This window comes from Anser anser (assembly GCF_964211835.1).
Source record: "Anser anser genome assembly, chromosome: 2".
Lineage (NCBI taxonomy): Eukaryota > Metazoa > Chordata > Aves > Anseriformes > Anatidae > Anser > Anser anser.
Genome location: NC_139721.1, coordinates 92,003,545 through 92,025,713, shown reverse-complemented (window position 1 = coordinate 92,025,713; position 22,169 = coordinate 92,003,545). Strand labels below are relative to the sequence as shown.

The following is a 22,169-nucleotide window of genomic DNA, read 5'->3' as shown; positions in this document are numbered from 1 at the left end:
GCACCCAAAAATCAGTCACACAATGAAAACAAAATGATTTATTTCAAGAACAACATGACAAAGAGTAGCATTCATTTAAAAACAACAATAACAAACTCAAAATCAAGGTCTCTCAGTAGACTAACCACCTTTGATGTTTTTCTGGGTTCTTACTATAACCAGTACTACAACCCAGTCTTAAAATATCTATATTTGCTCAGGCTTGGAGTACAATACCCTTTGATATCTGTGGTTTCAAACTGCCAAACTTATTGCTTCTGCTACTGGGAGATATTTTGCCATTTGCCTGTATTTTCTTGAGTCTGAACGATGAAATGTAACCAAAATGTAACCTTGTTTGTACTCTGCGCTATTTTAAATAGTCACATTAAACTGTGAAATTGTCTTTTATTTTGAACATTTCAATTTGGGGATATTCAGCTTGACAGAACAATGTGTGTGTGGGGGGGATTTTGGCTCCAGAACTCTTAGTTGGGCACCTTAAAACTCTTTCTTTAAAATATTTGTCTCTTCAGCTGCCACTGCAGTAGCAAGTTCCCTCCACAAGAAAGCAAGTAGGATTTCCACCAAAATGCTGCTGTGGAGATAAACTCTTGATGCCTTTCTGCAGAAATCTGCATTATTATGTGTTGACAGCTATAAACACAGAACAAGCTGACTGAAGCAGATCCAGCCCCTTCAGGCCCATGCCTGGGGGTTACCAACCATGCTTTGGGACATCTGAATATGATGTGTTGTCATTTCTGAACTGCTGCAGTTTGCAATCCAGTTTGTTAAAACTGAAATTAGCAATGGTTTAATACAGTTGGTTGTTAAACTGCTGCTATTCAAGATCTACTCTTTGAGCCACCTTCGCTTGTTCAGGAGAGCCACACATTCACTCCCAATTTGTACTGCCCCAGTGCTGCTGACTTGGGTCATTCAACAGCGCTGCTAAAATACCACATAAACACCACCAGTCATCACTACAGGAAGAAGCATTCATAGTTTTGCTTCCCTGCTTTGTTTTTTTAGGACACAATGACTGATACCTGTAACTTTTGCCTTCTGTTGGCCATACTAAAATATTCCTGAGTGCAGATTTTCTCTACAGCATGCCTAGTCTGTTGAAACTGTGTGTGTAAGAGAGTTAGGTAGACTTGGAAAGGAACATCAGCTCAGATATTTCGTTGCCTCCCTCTAGTGGCTGTTATTGGGGAATAAAAATAGGGCTCGGATGAAGTGAACCCTGATGTTAAGTATGTGTATTAGCCACTAGTTTAAGATCAAAGGAAGTAAACTTGGGAAGAATACTCAAGCTACATCAAAACATGACACAGAATTACTGAGTTATTGCCAAAGCACAGTTACCCTCTTCCAGTCCTGAAAATATGTGTCTTGCCACTGTCTTCCCCACTTTGTGTCCTACATGGGATGATTTAAGGACACAGGTGGGCCAAAATCTGTGTATAGAGGCTTTTTTATTTTATTTTATTTTATTTTATTTTATTTTATTTTATTTTATTTTATTTTATTTTATTTTATTTTATTTTATTTAGTTTAGTTTAGTTTAGTTTAGGTTTTCCAGCTCTATTGGTAGGCCTTGCAAAACAAATATGTAAGCCCTTGTTTTTCAGACATGAAGAAGGGCTTCTGCACCTGAAAGCCTATCAAATTTTTCTAGCCATATTCATTAACCTAGCAAAAGATGCTGTTTTCTTTTCACAAAATTTGTCCCAATAGATATTTAAAGAACAGGTAAGATCTGGGCAGTGCAGCATCTTTATTCCATTTCCAGTATTCCTTTATTCCATTTCCTGATGGTTCTATGCACTAGAGTTTGTCTTTCACAAAACAGCATCTATATGTATGGCCACCAACTGTATTCCTGTTTTTTACTGAGGTACGAGAAATCCCGAGAAATCCCGAGGGTGCATGATTCTCTATACATTTTATAGAAACAGGTAGCAATGTCACTGTAGCAAGACAAAAGTTGTGGCTGGAAAAAAGCCCATTAAAAATGGCAAAAATGCAGACAGGGCAGCTGCAAGAGGATCTGTGCCTTAGTGCTTCCTTTTGGATCTCTCATGCTTTGGCCTCAGGGTGTTAAGTCAAAGGTTAGATCTGCAGACTGAGCGAGACAAGCTGAGCTGAGCTCTGTCTACCATGCATCCTAAAGAAACCTGGTGGATGAATTTGTGTTACCAGCACAGCAGAAATTAGATTTTTGCTGCTATTCTCCTGATCACTTTCATTGATGTAGCCTGATTTATTTTTTTTTTTGCTAGCTAGAAATACCAATTTGGTTCCACCTGAACCTCACTCTGGGACAAGGATCTCTTTCGATGTCTCAGCTCCAAGCACTCCACAGTCAGTGGGTATGTCCTGAGCTCAAACTTATTTGCAAACATACAGGTGGAGTTAAAAAGCCATTTGAGGTCACCTGTTCCATACACACAAATGCCTCTGACATAATGGCCTGCCAAAAAATAAAAACAAAACAAAACAAACAAAAAAAGAAATGTCAGAACCCAGGTTTATATCCACAGGCACACTCAAGGAGCCAAAACTTTCTTTTGATAACTTTTATCTGCAAAGCCACTATCAATAATCTCTTACACAACAAACATGCTAAAATACCTTCTAAATATGAATAAGTGTGAACAACAGAATGAAATGAAGAAAGTTACTTGAAAATAAACAATAAGTAAAATTCCTGAATAAGGAGATAGATCAGAAAAGAAGTGTTATTAGTTGAGACTTTCTACGATGAGACTGACACATAGCAAAGAGGGGAATTTCCTTCTGTCAGTGAAGAGGAACTTACACTTTTACTTATACAAGATTTTCAACTAAATAATTCTGGTTGACACTGGTCCAGTGTCACTTATTTCAATGTATTCATGCTGATGTGAAACTGATGCAATTTAAGCTGACTGAAATTCTCAAAATTTTTCTCCTCAGCACAAAAAACTATATGAGATGGATCAAAAATTCTTGAAATAAAATTTTTGTTCTTTTTTTCTCCCACTTTTCTATGTCAGAAGTACAAAACAGTAAGCAAAAAATTAAGTGTGAGGTTATATCTTGTTAAGGTCATGTCATGAAAACTGTTCCAGCTTTCTCACTGCTTGTCTTAAGTAGCTATTATCATTCGCTGCCTAAGGACTATGGAACAGCTGACTCCTTTTTAATGCCTTATCTGCCACCTGAAGACTGACTCATGTTACAGTTAGAGGCCATAGGACTACAGGAAAAATAGTCAAGTGTTTTTCACTAGATGAACAGGAAGAATAAAGGATGAAAAATGTATACATTACCATGACAACCTCCATGACTCTCTTCCATATCAATCCACTTCACCGCTTTCAGGTCTCCTTCCCATGACGCATTGGGCATGGAGCCTGGGACACCTGCAATTAGGTAACAGAAAATAAAATAATTAGTCCTTTTAACAGCTATATGCTCAGTTTTCTGTCTGTTTGCTAGGACGCTCCTCACAAAACTAGAATAAAATACTCTGTAGTACGTGTCAACCAATGCCTGGATGCTAACTTTGTTGTAAAGCTTTTTCACTGAAAGCAGCTTTCATGCTGTGAACAAGTTGACAGCCCAAGAGACCTAAATAATTTTACCTGAAAAACAAAGTCTCAGTGTGATACTGCATGTATGATACTGCATTCACATCACCTTCATAACCAGTATGGCCCTCCCAGTGCTATTTGCACACCAGGCCACTGACACATCACATCTTCTGTAGTGTTAAATACTTTCTTTTTTCTTACATTCTCCCTCTCTCTCTCTCTCTCTCTCTCTCTCTCTCTTTTTTTTTTAATATTTATTTATTTATTTATTTGAGAAAAGAGAAAGGAAAAGAAAAGAGACCACCAGAACAAGTTCAAGAGTGATATCAGTGGATGGAGTTCTTGAAACTGAACTACATAGCTGATGAAATTACACAATAGTATGTGAAAGTCTAGACATATCAGAGGACCTATCTAAACATAAACTGGTAAATGATGAACACCTGCTATAACATCCATTTTAAGTACTTAAGGGGATAATGCTGAGCACTCACTGTTTGGTATTTGATGAAGAGTGAACAAGCAATATATATGCAATGTGTTGGCAGCTGCTTAAGTCAAGAGAACTTCAGTATTTTCAACTCTAGGCAGCAACAAAGACCCATTGCCATGAGATGAGGCCTTTGGCTTTGAAGGTAGGAGCTGACCAGGTAGGTACAGCTAGGAAACCCTCTGTGCCTGATCTGTATGGCTATTAGTGATCAATGATAGGACCCATGGGAATGGTGTCAAGCTGCGGCAGGAGAGGTTCAGGCTAGACATCAGGAAGAGGTTCTTCACTGAGAGGGTTGTTGCACACTGGAACGGTCTCCCCAGGGAAGTAGTCACTGCACCAAGCCTGTCGGAGTTTAAGAAGCGTTTGGACTGTGCACTTAGTCACATGGTCTGAATTTTTGGGTTGACCTGTGTGGTGCCAGGAGTTGGGCTCGATGATCCTTGTGGGTCCCTTCCAACTCGGGATATTCTATGATTCTATGGTGTGCTCAGTACAGTGAAAGATGTTTATTGAAGCCCTTCTTAACATAGACTTCAAAATACAGTAGAAAAAAGCAAAGGCATGTTATGTAAAATCATAAAAGCTTTCTATGAACTCATCCCTTTCCGTAAATTTTATCTTTCTTACTGGCTAATTTGTTGCTTGAGAGCTAAGCAATGATACAGACTGTAACTGCCACCCCATGCACACTAAGAAAAGCTGGAAAAGCACCAACTTCTCACTGTAGCACAAACATTTGTCTATAATTTATTTGCCTGCTTGGAAAAAAAAACTCAACATATTTTGTTCTTTCCAGCCCAGCAAGTAGTTACCATAGTGTTGTGCCTGAGTTATTGTATGGCAGAACAGGCAACGTTTAGGGAGCCAAACACATGCAAGTACAAAAATGCAGACATTATTTCTGCTTTCTCCTCATGAAGCTACAAGCAGAGGAAAGGACTAACTTGCTCACATGCAAGCATTAATTTACCACCGTGGAGTACCTGCAACTCAATCTTTTTAACAGCTGCATCAGAAGTGACAGGGTGTGACTGGGGTGGCAGTGGCAGGCAGCAGGAAGCTGCAGCCCCCTCTTCTGAGAGTCCCCCCGTCACAGATGGCAATGACATTAATAATGTTATTAACTAATAACCCCTGGTCATAGTCAAACTGTAACTAAAGCAAGTTAAACTACTTGAACAGCTAAACATATTCAAGTGTTTTTCTTCCAGATTTTTAATAGGGATATTTAAAGTCTTTTATTCCTTTGTCCTCTTGTTTGCTTTTCAAAAGAAACAACTATCTGAGCGGCAGGGAGGGAACCATGCAGCTTTTTATTGAAACATCCTCATAATTTTTGCATTATTATCCATCATTTGTACAGACTCTCAATACTGAAAACACAGCAATTTTCCTTGATTTACAGTAAGATTTTTAGAGCTTGAATAAAATGCAGAATAATGTTGGTTTGGAGTTGCAGGACCTGTGCCCAGTATGATTTAAGTAAAATAAAACAGACATTTTAATCCCCACTTCTGACCTCTTTCTTTAAGAACAATTAGCCCACTTTCTGATTTCCATAATGTCATTTAAAATGTGTATTAATATAAACTATTTATTTTGCTGTTTAACTACACTCCTAAAAGGGGTTATTTGATAGCAGTTCTGTAAAGCAGAACTTCAGCTAGTGCTTGCAGAACACACAGAAGTCATCAGCAGTGCTGAAATGGTCACTGAAATAGTGTCATCACCTCAACTTTGGTGTTTTCGGAAATTTAAAGCTGAAAGCAAAGGAAGATTTTGCTACTATTCTGTTTTGTTTGTTTGTTTATTTGCTTGTCTTCTGTTCCCTTCCTGGATGGGAGTAATCACAGTATCTTCACAGTTACTCTAACCTAACAACTACTTTGCTTGTGAGCTTGAAGAGAAGCACAGCAAAGGCCAAAAGAGATCCTAAAGGCACTGTGTAATATCAAAGGCAGGGGGGTGGGTATTTTGGTTTGTTTGGGGGAAATTTGATGGGAGGAAGGTTAAGCAGTTTTTTGGCTTTGTTTTTAATTTCAGATTGCTTGCTTGGTTTGGTGTATTTAAAGACAGAATGTTCCTTGTAACTAAGAATGGTTGTTTGCAAATATTGAGTTGTGACTTTTATGTCAGATGCAAAAAGACTGCTTGATCTGCCAGCAGAACCCCTGCAGCAGTTTGCTATAGAGATACCTGGCAGCAATAACTGGAACTTCACAACCTTATTCTGCCCCCCCCCCCCCCCCCCCCCCCAGTATATTAGGCTTTTATCAAACAAAACAACATGCCAAAAAGCATGATTTTGTCCTGGGGAAAATTCTGAAAATGTTACTCCTTTGCAGAAAGCATCCAACTAAAGATAACACTTTATAAAAGAAAAAAAGAGGCAGTGATGACAGACTATATGCACCTCAAATGGCCTGGGATATATGTTATTGCTCCAAATTAAAAACCTGTTCACAAGAGCTGGCAGTAAATGTGGTGTGAGGAAAATCTTGGAAAATGCTGACACTGTGGGAAAGGAAAAAGATGACTGACAAAACAGGAAAGGCCTCGGGACATCCACAAAAACAATGGGAGCACTGCCTTCTAGGAATAAAAAATTACTGACTTAACATTATTCACTAGCTCTCAAATTAAGTAAACTAGGCATTTTTGTAAGTTAATTGAAGAGTAAGGAATAAAGTAGTTCAGAACTACAAAAAAATGGAATTACCACATTCTCCATTATATATTTGTTTGGTCCTTATCAATTGATTTCCTATTCAGAAACTGTTCTTGGGACCTCTTTTGATAAATACTTTGTCTGAAAAGTTATGCTGATGGTAAGTATGAATATAAACTCAGGTGTGAGTTGCTAACCTCTACTTTTGTTCAGCTCTTATCTCCCCCTCCATGGGGCTAAAAGGAGTTTTGTCCCTAAAACACAGGCAGCAGAACTGAAGGCTGCCCTGTAAACTACAACAGGGACGAACATATTCCCTGCTCCTTCCCATTTAGCACAGGTGGGGAAGCATGATCAGTATCTCCACATTTTCCTGTCCACCTTTCATTTGTACTTGGTTGCTGGAGGGAAAGTAAGGGGGAAGGTGGAAGTGCGATGTTTCTGCTCTACCCAACAGAGTCACGCAGCTCAAATCCCCCATGTATTGCGAAAGTTTATTTTTCAGGAACTTGAAGGTGCCCACAGCAAAGGAAGTGAATTTCAAGTACACGCTAAGGGAAGAAATGAAATTAAAGGCATCAGAGGGCTGGCCTGTCTTTCCAGTCAGTCATGGTTGTCTTCATACCTGACCTGTGCATTTCTGGTGGCTGTAAACCACTACTTGGGAAGCAAAGCACACTCCTTCCCTGAGCAGCACCTCCTGTGGGCACAACACTGTGCTGAGCACCCTTCCCTTTCAGACAGAGGTTTGGAGGCAGGAAAAATACGCTTTGGTTCAGAACATGGACCTCATCCACAGGACACAACACAACATGTTTCTCAGCTAAGCTCTTCCTTTTTCCTTCTTTTTTTTTTTTTTTTTTCTTTTTACCATTGAAATACAATGAGAGTTGATTTGCATGAGTTGGCACTAAGACAGAGGCAACTCCATTTCCTTCTTGCATCACTACCAGGTATTATCAAGAAAGGTATACATACCGTACATAAAATGAGCCACTGTACTTACATTTCTGCAACACACGCATAAAGTGACATTCAGATGGAAATGCTACAGCATAAATGGCTGCCCAATTTGCTCTGAACTTCCAAGCCCTGTACCTGTAGTTCCAGAACCAAACCAACGCATCAGTTTAAGCCAAGCTGACAAGCAGCTAGTCCTCTCTGGTCTTCTGAAGCAGTACTGTGTGCTTCCTCATTTGTAGCTGTTTAGGGAAGGGGATGAGCTTACACATCAATACCACCAACTGATCTAAGATTTTTTCCTGCACTTTGTAAGCTGGTACACAGAAAAAAATTCCATGCCCTCACCTGGCACATGAGGCTGGGTTAGGACACACTTGCTAAATCTGCCCCAAATAGTGCACCCTTGGGGTAGAGAGGGACTATTCGGAGAGACCTTTTGAAATCAGTGATAACTTTGGCTGGACTTTAGGACCAGATATTTACGTTTGTGAAATATGTTGGTCTTGAAGTGGGATATGCATAGGTGGTCAAACTCCATTAGGGTTAACGCCATGGAGGTGAGACCCATTGTGACCACCACAATCAGCCGACACCATGCCATGGCCAGTTATTCCTACTGTACCATTTTAGCAATAATTAGTACCAGAGCCTTCTCCTCGCCTGTCCCAAAGTGCTGGATGCCAGGACAGGGCCCTCAAAGCCTACCTGGGATCCTGTTGAGCGTCACCCAGAAGTGCTCGTCGGGGCTGTAGGTGTCCTGGGACCACACCAGCAAGTCAATGGCACGCTGGTCCCGCAGCACGAACTCCACGAAGGGCCGGGTGACCGCAATGTATGCAGAGCCGAAGTAGATGGTCAGGTTGTGTGGTGGGGGAGCCTTGCGCACCTGGGGGGTGACCAGCCCCGAAATGTTGCTTCCTTCCCACTCCCGGTGCATGAATTGCGTCCGTGCAGTGACATGGGGTGGCGGCAGCACCCCAGGGGTGACATTCTTCCCCCTGAAGCCCTTCAGCTGCCGGACAATCTCCCGGTTGGTCTTCAAGGGGAAGTCCTGCCCGCAGATGTTCAGCAAGTACCGCCAGGGCACGGCGGAGGCCAGCAGGTCCCGCATGCAGTGCAGGTCGGCCCGCAGGCGGGATGCGCCACCATAGACCACCCGCTCAGTGCGGGAGGCAAGGAAGGCATTGGGGAAGCAGCCCACCAGCTGCCGCACTGCCTGCCACAAGGTGGCCGGCGCCTTGCCGTCCACGTGGACGCAGTAGACGTTCTGGGGCATGTAGACTGCCCTGAAGAGCCGCTCGAAGGTCTCAAACTCCTTATGCAGGGTGATGATGTAGGCAAGGGGGAAGGCAGCCTCCTCAGAGGACAGGGCACGGGTGATATACCGGCTGTGGGACACGTATGTGGTGCAGGACGAGCCCCTGGCCACAGGCCGCAGCCCACCACCCTGCATGCCAGGGGCCTGCCCAGCCAGCAATGCCCCACACACCCGCTCCAGCACCATGCCCTCAGCTGAGCCACCGCCTGGCCCTGCTATCCGCCACCCGCCATGGCCTGGCCCTGCCATCCGCCACGCACCACGGCCCAGCAGCATGGCAGCACCCAGCAGCACCATGGTCACCAGCACTGCCACCGCCTGCCGCTGCCTCATGGCCATGCTGGGCCAGAGGGACAGCGCTGGTAGTGCTGTTACTGGCTGCTTTTCACGGGGTTGGAGATCCATCCATCTTAGTGCTCTCCAGGTTCTGGAACTGTGGATTAGATTGGTTTGGAGCGGGGGGACGGGGAGGGAGGGTGTTCTCTCTTTGGGCTTGGGTTTGGTTTTCTTTTGTTGCCTTTTTCCAGCCTCTGTCATTTTACAGAAGTGCCCTAGGGAGAAGTCCAAGCCAGTGCCAGGAGGAGCGAGGGAGACCAAGCAGCCATGGGTAGGATAGAAGTGGTCACCTCCAAATGGAAATGGTTGCTGGGCTCTTGAGGTGACACTCAGGAAGGATTTGCGCTGAAATCCTGGTTTGGTTGTTGTCTGGCTTGTCCTTCAGGACAAGCTGTCCCAGCTGTCCTTCAGGGAGGTGACTGGTAAAGGTACTGGGGGGTCTTTAAAAGAAAAGCTCTTCTTTTAAAGAAGAAAAGGAAAAAAATATATTGCAAGAAAAGCTCTTCTTGCAAGATCAGATTGAAATAACAGGAAAAAAAAAACACCACCTCCCCTTAAAAACGTACAAATGCTCAGTTTTGTATCTTGTCGCCATAAATGTCCATTTCAGTGGGGGATATGGATGTAAAAGCAGTGTGTGTGGCAGGGGAGGGAGTTAGCTAAAATAAACACAAGATTGACAAGCTTTAAAGCAGACGTCTGAACCGGTAGAGAAGGAAATAGAACTCGAGAGGGGGAGCTTGTTTAAAACTGCTTCTTTCAAGACAGTGGTTTGAATTAAGGTAATGCACGCTCTCTACTTGACCAGTTAGGCTGTTGACAATGGTAAGAGAACTAAACTGCACCTCTTATTTTGATTAATCTGATGGATAATAAGGAAATTGTCTCAGTTCTAGTAACCAGCTTCATTTGACAATATGTTTTGAAGGAGGTTTTTCTGAGCTTTTTATTCACCCATAAACTAGTGTGAGCATCTTCAGCAGGGTCGTGGTTTTGACTCAGAGGAGCTGGTTGATCTCCACAGGGCTGCTCAGGACTTGCCCGCTTTGCCAGCACCCTGTCAGGCATGGCTCTGCTGACTTCCACCTCGGCTGCCCAGACAGGCTTCTGGTGACAGGGCTTTTCTCTCAACATGTGTAACACAGCTTTCAGTGCGGTCAGATGAGTTTGCGTGTAGATGAAAGCAAGGGACGGGTTCAGGAGGCCTGACTGTGCCTTCCTAATGAAAACAAAGGGTTGTAAGCAGCTCAACGTCTCACGGGAACACTATATTCAAAAAGAGGCTCTGTTACTGCAGATGGACTGAAGTTTGCTTAGTTACATGCAATAATTTTGACAGATATTACCTGATGGTAAAATTCAAAGAAAAAATAAATGCTTTCTTAAGATGCTGTCATCTGATCCTGCTCTTCAAGGAGTTATGCTGTTTGAAGCCCATTATGCCAATGTGTGATAGATACAAAGATACTGGAGAGTCAAGCAAAGGAGTGCAAGTCCATTTATTAGCTGTGCCTTTTCAGAAAGCCTTGCTGAAGGCATATCCTTCCTTATCCTGTCATCACTATGTAGTGCTTTAGTGCAAAACAAACAACTGGTTGTGAAGCAACATTTGGCTTCAATAGCAGCAAAATCAAATTGATCAAATTGAAAGCAGTACTTAAGTTCCAATGACTGCAGATTGCATAAAGACTAAACCATATTTTAATTCACATCTTTTCAGATGAACTTTGGTATCTGAATGGTGAATAGAGGACAAGAGTAATTTTTCTGGAAATTCTACCATAAAGTAGATGTGTTTGTGATTGCTGCCACTGTGTTGCAACACCTTGCCCTAAGTAGGCTTGGCAAAAGAGAAAGGTTTTAATTATGAGATTGCAACAGCTTTGTGGACATAAGACTCAATAACAATCGCAGAAGATTCCCTGGCTTTTTTATACCTTATTACTACATGAAATTCTTGCTCGATCAGGAAGTCTCATTAAAATAATGTGGAATAGGAACAAGAGAAAAAGTATTAGTTATATAAGTAATGCTGCAGACATAGTTACAAAATACTTCCTTCTAGAATATTGCTTATTCAACTAGCATTGCTGTCTGGAATCACACTAAAAAGCATCTGCCTCTCTGTCTACCTGTCATTTGAAGGGTGGGCACTAACTTAAGGAAAATGAACAATTGTGGCAGACAAAAGCCAAACAAAATGGTGAATGTTAGTATCGTGCATGCATTGCTGAGAAGGTCATTCTAACAGTCTGTCTAGAAACTACAGAGAGGTACCAAAGTAGTTTTAAATTATTTAGTTGCTGTAGCAAGAACCTTCGTGCAGCCTAAATTGCTGGGGGGAGCAGGTCTGTTTGTTAAAATTTCACTGCAGTTTATTTGAGGCAATAGTTTCAGAGCCAAATAAGAGCTGATAGCTCTCAAGGAAAATCTCATTCACTTCCTTTGGTTGTGGTTGTGAGAGAAGAATACCAGAAAATTCAGGGTATCACTGATAGCAGATTAATCAATCACATTAGGCAATTCCTAATTTTAAAATTTTTTATGTGTCCGTTTGCTTGTACAAAAAGAACTCCTGTCTGCCTTGAGAGTGCACTTAGCTTGACTCACAGCACTGCCTCCCACATGCCTGCCATTCCCTGAGGCATACTGTATGCCAACTGGCCTTCTTATTTTTCTGTCTACTATTTAAATCCCAGCTGAGGACCATCAGGATGGTGCAGATATACTTTTGAAGTTTGGGTGTGATTTAAGACACCACTTGCTAACAAAACTATCCACCCTTTTCGTTCTTTCTCAGCCATTGATGAAACGAATGAATAAGTTAGCAACCTTTATCCTGTTCAGAGAAAGTTGAGATGAGACTGGTTCTTTCCACTTAGATAGACACAATATGCAATTGTATCAAAAAAAAAAAACAACAAAAAAACCACTGTGGTAGGCACACAGCTGGATGAATACTTGAAAAAGCAAGCACAGAGTCATCTTCCATGGCTTCCCTATTTCTATGTTTAATTAGCAGTAACAGGAGAAAGGACCTCACCCAAAGATAGCAGGTTGAGGTTGCTGATGTCCCCAGCTGCCTGTTCCCGAAGGAAAGCTGCCTGGAGGTTCAGTGATCTGACCATTCAGATCAAGGGTGGTCTGGGTGTGCAAGACAGGACACTGTGGGCCACACCTTCTGTTGATCAACTACCTTGTGTTTACACTAACCCAAAAATTTGTCACATTTTGCAGCAGGCAGTGATGGTATGCTGTGTAACCAGTGTTCTTCCCAGGCTGGCGCATCAGCAGAAGTGACATGGTGCTCCAATCTTTATTTCTTCCCGTCTGGGACACATAATCCACAGCTGCAGACTTCTTGCAGAACCAGGAATAAAAGCAATTCTGCCCTGGCACTTTCCCTGCAAACCCCCAGATTCCCTTACACCAAGTGACCATCAGCTGTGTGGATGCATGTGCATGACCAAGGGAGGTCCCAGTAGCGGGACCTCCAGGTCAGAATCACAGAATTATAGTCATAGAATCATTGAATCATTAAGGTTGGAAAAGACCTTCAAGATCATCTGGTCCAAACATCCCCCTACCACCACTGTCACCCACTAAACCATGTCCCTAAGCACTACGTCCAACCTTTTCTTGAACACCCCCAGGGACAGTGGCTCCACCACTTCCCTGGGCAACCCGTTCCAATGCCTGACTGCTCTTTCTGTGAAGAAATGTCTCCTAATTTCCAACCTAAACCTCCCCTGGCACAACTTGAAGCCATTCCCTCTAGTCCTATTGCTAGTTATCTGTGAGAAGAGGCCAACCCCCAGCTCTCCACAACTTCTTTCAGATAGTTGTAGAGAGCAATAAGGCCTCCCCTGAGCCTCCTCTTCTCCAGACTAAACAACCCCAGTTCTCTCAGCTGTTCCTCAGCTACCAGCCTGCCTGTTTCAAGAGAGGAGCTAGGAGCAAAGGCATCCATATCAGGCACTTTTCTTTCAGGAGCAACTGATCTTTAACTTCATATATTTTGCATGTATGTACTCCCACATAAAGCTGAAGACAAGTGAAGGAACAGAGTTGTGCTGTGTGTGAGGGGGCACACGGAATCCCATAACACATGCACAGGTGGCATTGTAGAAGGTAGCTTGAGCCAGGCTAATGATTCACTGTCACTGAAAGAGGAAGGTCTGGCTTCCCTTCCTCCTTCCGATTTCCCTCTCTTTCTTACTCACATGTGCGTGTTCCCCCTGCTTTTCTTTGTGCTGACTTCAGTGCTGGCTGGATTCTTCACAGAGTCAGTTCAACTCACCCACTCAGAAAAAGTACATTGTTTTACTTCAGGGCTAATTAATTGAACTGGCAACACTCCTGGCACAGAAGGGAGGAGGAAAGGATGAGCAGGAGGCAGGAGGAAATTTCCTCTTTTGGTGGCAATGAGCTTTTAGAGCCTTGCGCCCTCTCTCCCTTAGCCATTTCTTAATGGCACTGGTGCAGAAGAGACAAAGCCACCAGGCTCTGTTGTTCTGCACCATATGGCATGAAAGTAGGGACGGGATTTTGGCTTGGAACAGGATTCATCGTGGTTGAATTGAAGGATTCAGCAGCATTAAGTGTGGATGTACACCTCTCTTTTGGCAACCAGGATCTGCCTTCTGCTCTACATGACAGAGGGGAAGGTGGCCCAGTGGCCATGCAGCTGCTCTGGGGTGTGGCCAGCATGAGTCCACTAAACTACACTACGGTGTTTCATGCTTCTTGTGCAGCCCTGGGGAAGTGATTTAGTCACTTCAAGCCTAAACACATCGCAAATACTTTCCCTTAATTTCTCCATGCTTCTCTTCCTTATCCGAAAAATGACTTTCAAGAGTTTTCAGTCACACAGGAACCATGTGGGAGAGAAGTGTCCTGGAATAAATACCCAAAATAAGTTAAGACTGCTATTTGAAAAACAACTGGATGGGAATTGAAAGGCAAAAGCCTCGGGGGGAGGGGGGGGGGGCGGGCTAAAAGAAAGTATTGGTCTTTGTTGCATGGCTGTGGGTAATAAGCGTGCTATTTTAAGATATGTGGACCAAACAGTCTTTTGTATTATTTATCTGAATGAGATTGTCATGGCTGTCTGAAACTACAACTACCTGTTTTGTTTAGTTCTTTCATGATACAGTGTGTGTCCAAACTGGTCTGCAGATGATCTCTCTTCCTGCGTGAAAGCCTCCAACTATTTGTTCTAATAGCTGGACCACTGCCTGATGCTATTATCTTCAAGAGTCACATCAAGCATTGTATCCAACTCACATATGCTCAGGACAGTCTGACACCCCCTGCTACACTTAGGAGATAGGCTTCAAAATCCTGGGTGACAGCAGCCCTTGAGTACCTCTGTCAAAGCTACATGGCCACTTTTGTCACTCTAGTGATGGCAGAGAAAACATGGAAGAGGAAGGAGCATTTCTCATGTGGAAACTGCTCCTTGTTTTCATCCTCTACAAGTTAGAGGATGAAAAGGAAAAAGACAGGAGAATAAACCTATCCTTGCTTCCATTGCTTGTGTTCCTGCTTTGGGCTGCTATGAAACTCTAGGAAGTTAGGAGCAGTAAAATCCTACCTGGCGTTTCTAAAAGCAGTGTGCATGCATGGGGGAGAAGTCCTGTGCACTTTCCAACCCTTCCTCAGGCAAGGTAAAACTAATTATAAATACATAAGGTAAAAGTGAAAGTACTAGTTCTAATTCTGTTTCTCTTAACCAATCCTTGAGCCTGTACGACGGAATTTAGGCAGTACTTATGAGTACCTGCTTTTTGCAGCTGTTAAGGGAGAGCTGGTATCTTTGTACCCACAGAAGGGCACATGAAGACTAGAGGAAAATTATAGGCTGAACTCAGATTTTTGCTCTGGAGTAATAGATAAAGTAATTGGCTTCTATTTGTGGAAAATCAAAATCCTCCCCCAAAATGTGGATATCTTGTAGAAAGCCTTCAATTACATAGCTTACTCTTTATTCCGTGCCTTTTCTTCATCTTGATTTCTACCAATAAAAGGCTTGAATCAGCCGAGATTTCCAAAGGTTTTAATTGGAACTTAGATCCCCTGGGCTTTTGGTCAGATACAAAGAAAGTAATGCACACCACACAGAACAGTGATCTAAGTGGCCAAGAAGGGCAAATAAGCTTATTTCATAGCTCATCCTTTTGTACAAATTATGATCTGATTACATTTTTCATCTCAGTTTTGCCAAAGTCAGTCTGAGGTATGTGGATGTGTATGGTGTGTGCACACCCATGCGTGCATCGTCAGAAAACAAATAAATAAATAAATAAAAGAAGGTGTCCTTACCTGGGATCCTGTTGAGCGTCACCCAGAAGTGCTCGTCGGGGCTGTAGGTGTCCTGGGACCACACCAGCAAGTCAATGGCACGCTGGTCCTGCAGCACGAACTCCACGAAGGGCCGGGTGACCGCAATGTATGCAGAGCCGAAGTAGATGGTCAGGTTGTGTGGTGGGGGAGCCTTGCGCACAAATGTCCGCAGCATGAAAGAAAAGAAAGGGTATAGTTGCTCCCGGTGCACATACTTGGTGCGAGCGATGACGTGGGGTGGCGGCAGCACCCCAGGGGTGACATTCTTCCCCCTGAAGCCCTTCAGCTGCCGGACAATCTCCCGGTTGGTCTTCAAGGGGAAGTCCTGCCCGCAGATGTTCAGCAAGTACCACCAGGGCACGGCGGAGGCCAGCAGGTCCCGCATGCAGTGCAGGTCGGCCCGCAGGCGGGATGCGCCGCCATAGACCACCCGCTCAGTGTGGGAGGCAAGGAAGGCATTGGGGAAGCAGCCCACCAGCTGCCGCACTGCCTGCCACAAGGTGGCCGGCGCCTTGCCATCCACGTGGATGCAGTAAACATTTTGGGGCATGTAGACTGCTCTGAAGAGCCGCTCGAAGGTCTCAAACTCCTTATGCAGGGTGACGATGTAGGCAAGGGGGAAGGCAGCCTCCTCAGACGACAGGGTGCGGGTGATGTAGTGGTTCTGTATGATGTACTCCGTGCAGTTGGATTTTCTGAAGGATGTTTTTAAAGCAGTTTCCTTCAGAAAGGGTGCCTTATCTTCAATAAGTGCTTTACAGGCTTCTGCTAAAGTTGAGCTCACTGGGAAGTTGGGCCTCCTTAGAGATTTTTGCACATGGAAATTAATGGCATAGAAAACAAATAGAAGGGAAACACTGAGAATCAAGATGGCAAAGAAGCAATATCTGAGTGTATTCATTGCTGCTTGGAAAAAGAGTCTCACTTGAAATATTACAAGGAGGTCAGATCAAACATCCCAAACAGTTCATTTCGCTGGCTGTGCTTGCTTCCTTCTAGAGACTGCCTGTGTCAGGCTGATGCATAATATGCAGCTGACGTCCTTACTTTTCATATAGTTTTGTAGTCGTTCTTTATGTGGAAGGAACATAAGTAGTGAACAAACTGTAGAGGGAAGCTGCTTCACAGCACCCTAAAGATTAAAAAGACACGTTGTGTAATTGCTAACTTAACAAGAACATCCACCACACATACTTCAGTGTCTTTGAATACAGTTTGTGGGTTTCCTCTTAATTGCTCCCTCCCCACTCCCCCTGCAGGAATTTCAGTGCCATGAAACTTCGTAGGTGTATACTGTGACAGAAAAACCTCATATGTACCACTTGTATAATTCCTTTATTATTATTATTATTTATAGAAACTTTTTTTTGGCCTTGTAAGGCCACCAACAGTCATTTATAAAAAGCAGAAGAGGGTTTTTGGCCTTTGTGTAGAGTTATATCAGAGCAATATTGCAACAATATTTTCTTGTTGTAAATTTGAAAGCTGCAAAATTGTTTCTGCTAAGTGTTGTGGATGAGTTGTGATTGGCTCCTGGCTTACAGTCATCAGAAGGAACCAGGTTCACAAAATCTACTAGTTAAACTATTTAAGTTAACCTTATGCTTTGTAACAAGGCATTCTTGTTTCTAAGAGCCATGCATGCATTAGGTACAACATCATGCATATGCAGTGAGAGATTTTGGCAAGGCTCTGTCTAAAGTGGAATACTTGGTAATTCTTTCTTTTCCAACTGTGAGTCTGTTAATGTGGATATGCTGCCATGAAACAGCATGTTTGGAGGATGTAAGCATTTTCATCTTCATGCCACCTTGATCCAACATGAAATAACGTTGAGGCAATGTCAGATGATCTGAGATTGCACCAATAAATGTTTTGATCAGGCAATCCAGCATGCTACAAGGCAAAGGTGGAAATGCCATCCCCTGCCTTTCAACTCATGCAGACAGGCTACCTCAGGCACAGGCAGATTCCTCTTGGTGCCCTTTGAGTCTCTTTCTTCCCATCCTGGCCCCAAACACTCAGTTCATAAAAGATTGAAGACTGAAGGTGGTAGCTTCAGCCCCACCAGGTACAGTCATAAGCTGTTCTGAAAGGAGCACTGAAGCTGCTTTGTAAGGACTCATGGCCAGAACGAACCCTAGGCAGGTACTGATGCAGGGCGCAGGAGTCAAGCTTACACAGTGATGGCAAGCAGCGGACTCTTCAAAAACAACACCTCATTGGGGAGCCAGCAAGGATGGGTTGGGGTAGCCATGGTCATGCTGGTCTTCCAGTGCAGTCATCTTCACCAACGCCACTGCCTTTGGTTGGAGGCAGGAAGACTGCTCTGGTGGAGCAGAGTGACTGGAACGGGGGTGTTCAAAGTCCCGGGGAGTAAAGGAGGCTTGCCAGACACCACTAAGAAGTCATCTGGAAAATGGCACCACAGCCCAACGGTACAGTTTGTTAAAAGAGGATTCAAAGAGATGAGCAAACACTGAGCTGAGACCATTGTCGAAGTCAGCAAAGGAATATGCGGTAAACACCAGTTCACTGGTCCAAGCTCAGTGACTGGTGAATGCTGTCCCAAGGGTGCACAGACCTGCCCACAACGCCTCAAACCACTGCTACCTCCTAATTGGATTGTTACAGTGAATCGCTTCCAGGAGTGAATCCTGCCAGACACCTCAGTAACACAAAGTGCTGTGAACTCAGGTCATTATAAAGCCAGCAGCCTCTGTGCTCCCCTCTGCGCTCCATGGATCACTGAGTTCAGTGTGTTCCCACTGGGACCAGCTGCCCTCAGCCAACTGCAGGACCATTTCTTTCCCTGCACCACGGTCTTACATGAGAGCTCTGCCCATCTGGAATGAGGAAAATGTGGAAGGAGGAAAACTGGGGGCAGGTGCCAATTTTCCTGCGGGAGCATGATTTCCTTGGGGAAGTCTGGGTTTGGGGCAGAGAACACAGGTAATATTTCCAAAGTACTAAATGCTGAGGTCCTCCAAGGCATTTGAATAACTTTGAAACTGCTCAGGTGCCTCTCAAACTCTATTTTAGGCACTGTGTAACCTGCTAGACAGCTAGGAAGACTTAAAAACTTTATATACATATAAATTAATATATGTCCAAGGAGACTGTTTACTCTTAGCTGTTGAAGTTTGCTTTACTTGTATGATCCATAGATCCATAGCAAACAGATAAGCTACATTCAGAAAATGAGAGAGACCTGCTCATCATAGGACTGGAATGCAAGCCTTATTTTTTTTTTTTTTTTGCACAGACACTGCTGCAACACCCTTTCAGCAAACCAGACTAGCCACAATCCTTTGGTACTACTAGCCTTCAGGGGAAGGAAGGCTGCATGCTTGGTGGTACTTCTTAATCCTGGTGCATTGATGCTTCAGCACAGTTATTATTTAGAATTCTGAAAACATGCATGCAAATAATTACTGTGGAAATCCAAGCTGTTAAAATTTTTTTTGATCGTTTGGTGGGTTGGTTTTGGTTTTGTTTTTAACTAGTTCTAACTTGTGGTGATTTCTATGAAATAACACCCATGCCTTGGATTATAGGCAGAAATCACATACACATACACACGCACATGCACAGAGCAAGGAAACAAACAGAGTGTAAAGCCACATCGAAAATCTCTTTCTGAGGTCTTGGTGCAAAGTTCATACACAAGGAGCAGCCAAATATAGATGTAAATCTGAACTGTATTATGGCAAAAATCAGTGAAGGAGCAACAGGGTGCCAGGAGACCTCATGGTACCTATGGCTTCTCTTGATGTTGGTTGTACTGGACCTTGGTGCACATTTTGGGTACAAAACCAGTTACTGGGTAAAATAAAAGATCAAATTTAACATGTTCTTCAACAGGGGCTGTGTAATAGAGGTCTGTGCTTGTAAAACTAAATCTGTTGCTGAATGAGACTTGCAGCACAGCTCCTTTTTATTGCTCCCTGGACCTTCATTGTGGCAATTCTCATTTTCGCGTTAGAGGAGGTTTTGGTAGAGCTCACGCAGTGGAAACACACTCCCCAGTAAGATTAGCAATTGAAATGTCTTCCCTGGGGATGAATGGGAACAGACCTTCCCAGTCAGGAAGGATATTTTCTTAGGCATATAGTTAGCACTCAGTAAACTGCTCCTGGCCTTGATCAATATAGGTAATTGGTTTCAACTAATTTATTAGCAAATTAAAAAGCAAAATTCATGGGCTTTGCACGTTGTGGTTTTAAGTTGCAATTTGGCCTTGGTCAGTAGCGACAAAGATCATGTATCTCACATCTATTAGTGTAAGGAATGGTCCAGCAATTCGTGCCACTAAGGGATTTGAAGGGTTAACATTGAGGCCTGGGTTTAGGTGAGAAGAGAACAAAGGGATTTCTTCAGAGAAAAACTGCTGACTCTGCACGGACGTGCAGTAACTTCTGACATCCGGCCAAGAGACCACTAGATAAGGAGGAAGAATATGAGCCTCCCCGTCCGAGCGGCCCCCGAGAGACTAACAGAGACTGATAAGCAGGCGCACCTGGGAGGACTTCGGATTCGGGAAACCAATTATAATAACCCTGCCTCTTCTAGAAGTAGTAATGAATATGCACTAGCCTAGGAGCATAAAAACCAGCCGCCTTACGTAACAGGTGTGTGTCCTGGTGGAGCAGAGACTCCCAGCAAACCCAGCGCTGTTTGCTTGCCTCTATTCATTTAATAAATTATAAACTTTGATTGTAATCCTATTTGGGACTCAGTCATTTATAACAATTAGCAATTACTTAGACCTTTATATTCTGTTGTTGGGACAGATCTGTCAGTATCATGGCATTCCTTTTCATGACCCTCATACGCAAAGCTGGCAGTTTGAATCAGCACTGCTAGAATCACAGCAAGGCCTCAGCAAGCAAGCAATTTCTCCTCAGTGTGGTTTTTCTGGTTCAGAAGTGCAGGTAGTCACAGATTTCTGCTTTGTGCCCACATAAAGGAGCCCCCATCCCTCTGTCCTTGCACCAAGATGAAACTGTCTCAGTCTCGTGCTGCTCTTGGATGCCACACGACGGGCATGGTCTCCACAAAACTCTTTCCTTGGAACAGTCCTACCCAGCAGTGATCTTCTCTATCACGTGCATAACGTGCCCCACCTGAGCTAGAAGGGATGTATGCACAGTGTAACATGAGAAAGGAGAAAGCAGAGTCTAGCACAGGAGCAGTTAAAGTTTCTTCCTCTCTATTTTTCTCTGACATCCATTTTTTCCTGTTCAGAGCAGTCCCTGGCATTGCTGCACTGCCAGCTGGAAATAAACTGGCTGTCCAAAGAGACAAAAACACAAACCTACCTGAAAACGGAGCTCCCAGGCAGGCACACAGGCTGACACCGGACTGTCACGTCGCAGCAGCGCTTGCAGCAAGTGGGAGGAGAGATAAAGTGACACATCAAGGAAAATGCTCGCTCAGCTCACATGGTTCAGTAGAATCATCAAGTAATCTAATCATGCACCATCAGTGAGCACATCTGTCTGCACAAACGGCAAAGGCCAGACAGGACTCCATCTCATCTGATTTTGTCTTGCTGTGCTCATAGAGCCTCTCACATTGTCATAACTTCACTTTTAGTCTGATTTCATGGAAGACTTTTCAATATAAAGAAGGCAGGAATATGTAAAGCTCTCTAGTCTCCAGCAGAGCACATTTTGCAACTCGAACATACTACTGCTCCAAAGCGGAGCACTCCTCTGCTCACTCTTCCAATTAATTTCCAACAGGGACACTTACCTGTGTGAAAACAACTCATCAGCTGTTGTGTGAGGGGATGGTGACCTAATGATTGTAGTTGTGGTGTTTGGTCCATCATGGAATAGCTTGTCCTTAAGCGCGCAACACTGGGGTGTAGGTTTCCGGGCACGTACGCAGGGTAAAGAGAAAGACAGAAGGGGAACCGACCAAGCTCTTGTGTCAATGTTGGCAGAACAGTTGCACCACTTATAAAACTTTGCAGCTTGGCTCGTGCCCACGACCTTGGCAGTTAGACAGGTTGGCCAAAGGACAAAAAGGAAGATGATGGAGGATGAAGTAGCAATGCCCGTGGGGCCGGTGCAGCCCCCAACTCCAACGGTACACATCCGCATTTGTAGGTATGCTTATACAACACCTAGGAGGAGCCTGGCGGCCCTTGTGACACGTGTTTGCCGCACCTGTCAGAACAGCTGCCGGGCAGGAGGGGATAAAATCGTGACTCTCCCGAAGGAGAAGCAGACAAACTACAGAGGCCAATGTTGCCTCAACGAGGTCCTCTGTTTAAACAGTGTGCCTGTATTATTTTATAGGTGATCTCTCGGAGGATTATTAATATAGCTTAATTAATTTTTGGCTACCTTTAGGATATTTAGCGCTAATGCAACAAGTGTATTTATCACTGGCAATTCTGGATCTGTTATACCTGTCAACTCAATAAAATCATCTAGTTTTGACTTTGTGAAACTGTCTCAGTGAAAGTCC

General features: G+C 43.7%; 1 protein-coding gene across 4 annotated transcripts in view; it reads right to left on the bottom strand.

Annotated features, from left to right (window-relative positions):
* Nucleotides 1–1,458: 1,458 nt before the first annotated feature.
* GCNT2 (glucosaminyl (N-acetyl) transferase 2 (I blood group)) overlaps nt 1,459–22,169 on the bottom strand; it is a 21,637-nt gene continuing 926 nt past the window's right edge. The window contains exons 1-5 of one of the 4 annotated variants that reach the window (XM_083827508.1): nt 21,447–21,515; nt 21,011–21,072; nt 15,669–16,821; nt 3,300–3,392; nt 1,459–2,458 (exon numbers count right to left, since the gene is read on the bottom strand). In XM_083827508.1, the coding sequence (XP_083683634.1) occupies nt 2,268–2,458; nt 3,300–3,392; nt 15,669–16,590 (1,206 nt within the window). In that variant the 5' untranslated portion in view covers nt 16,591–16,821; nt 21,011–21,072; nt 21,447–21,515 and the 3' untranslated portion in view covers nt 1,459–2,267. Of the gene's footprint in view, nt 2,459–3,299; nt 3,393–8,395; nt 9,950–14,334; nt 16,822–21,010; nt 21,416–21,446 lie in introns of those variants that run through there. The other 3 variants (XM_083827505.1, XM_083827506.1, XM_083827507.1) reach the window with 3 other exon arrangements.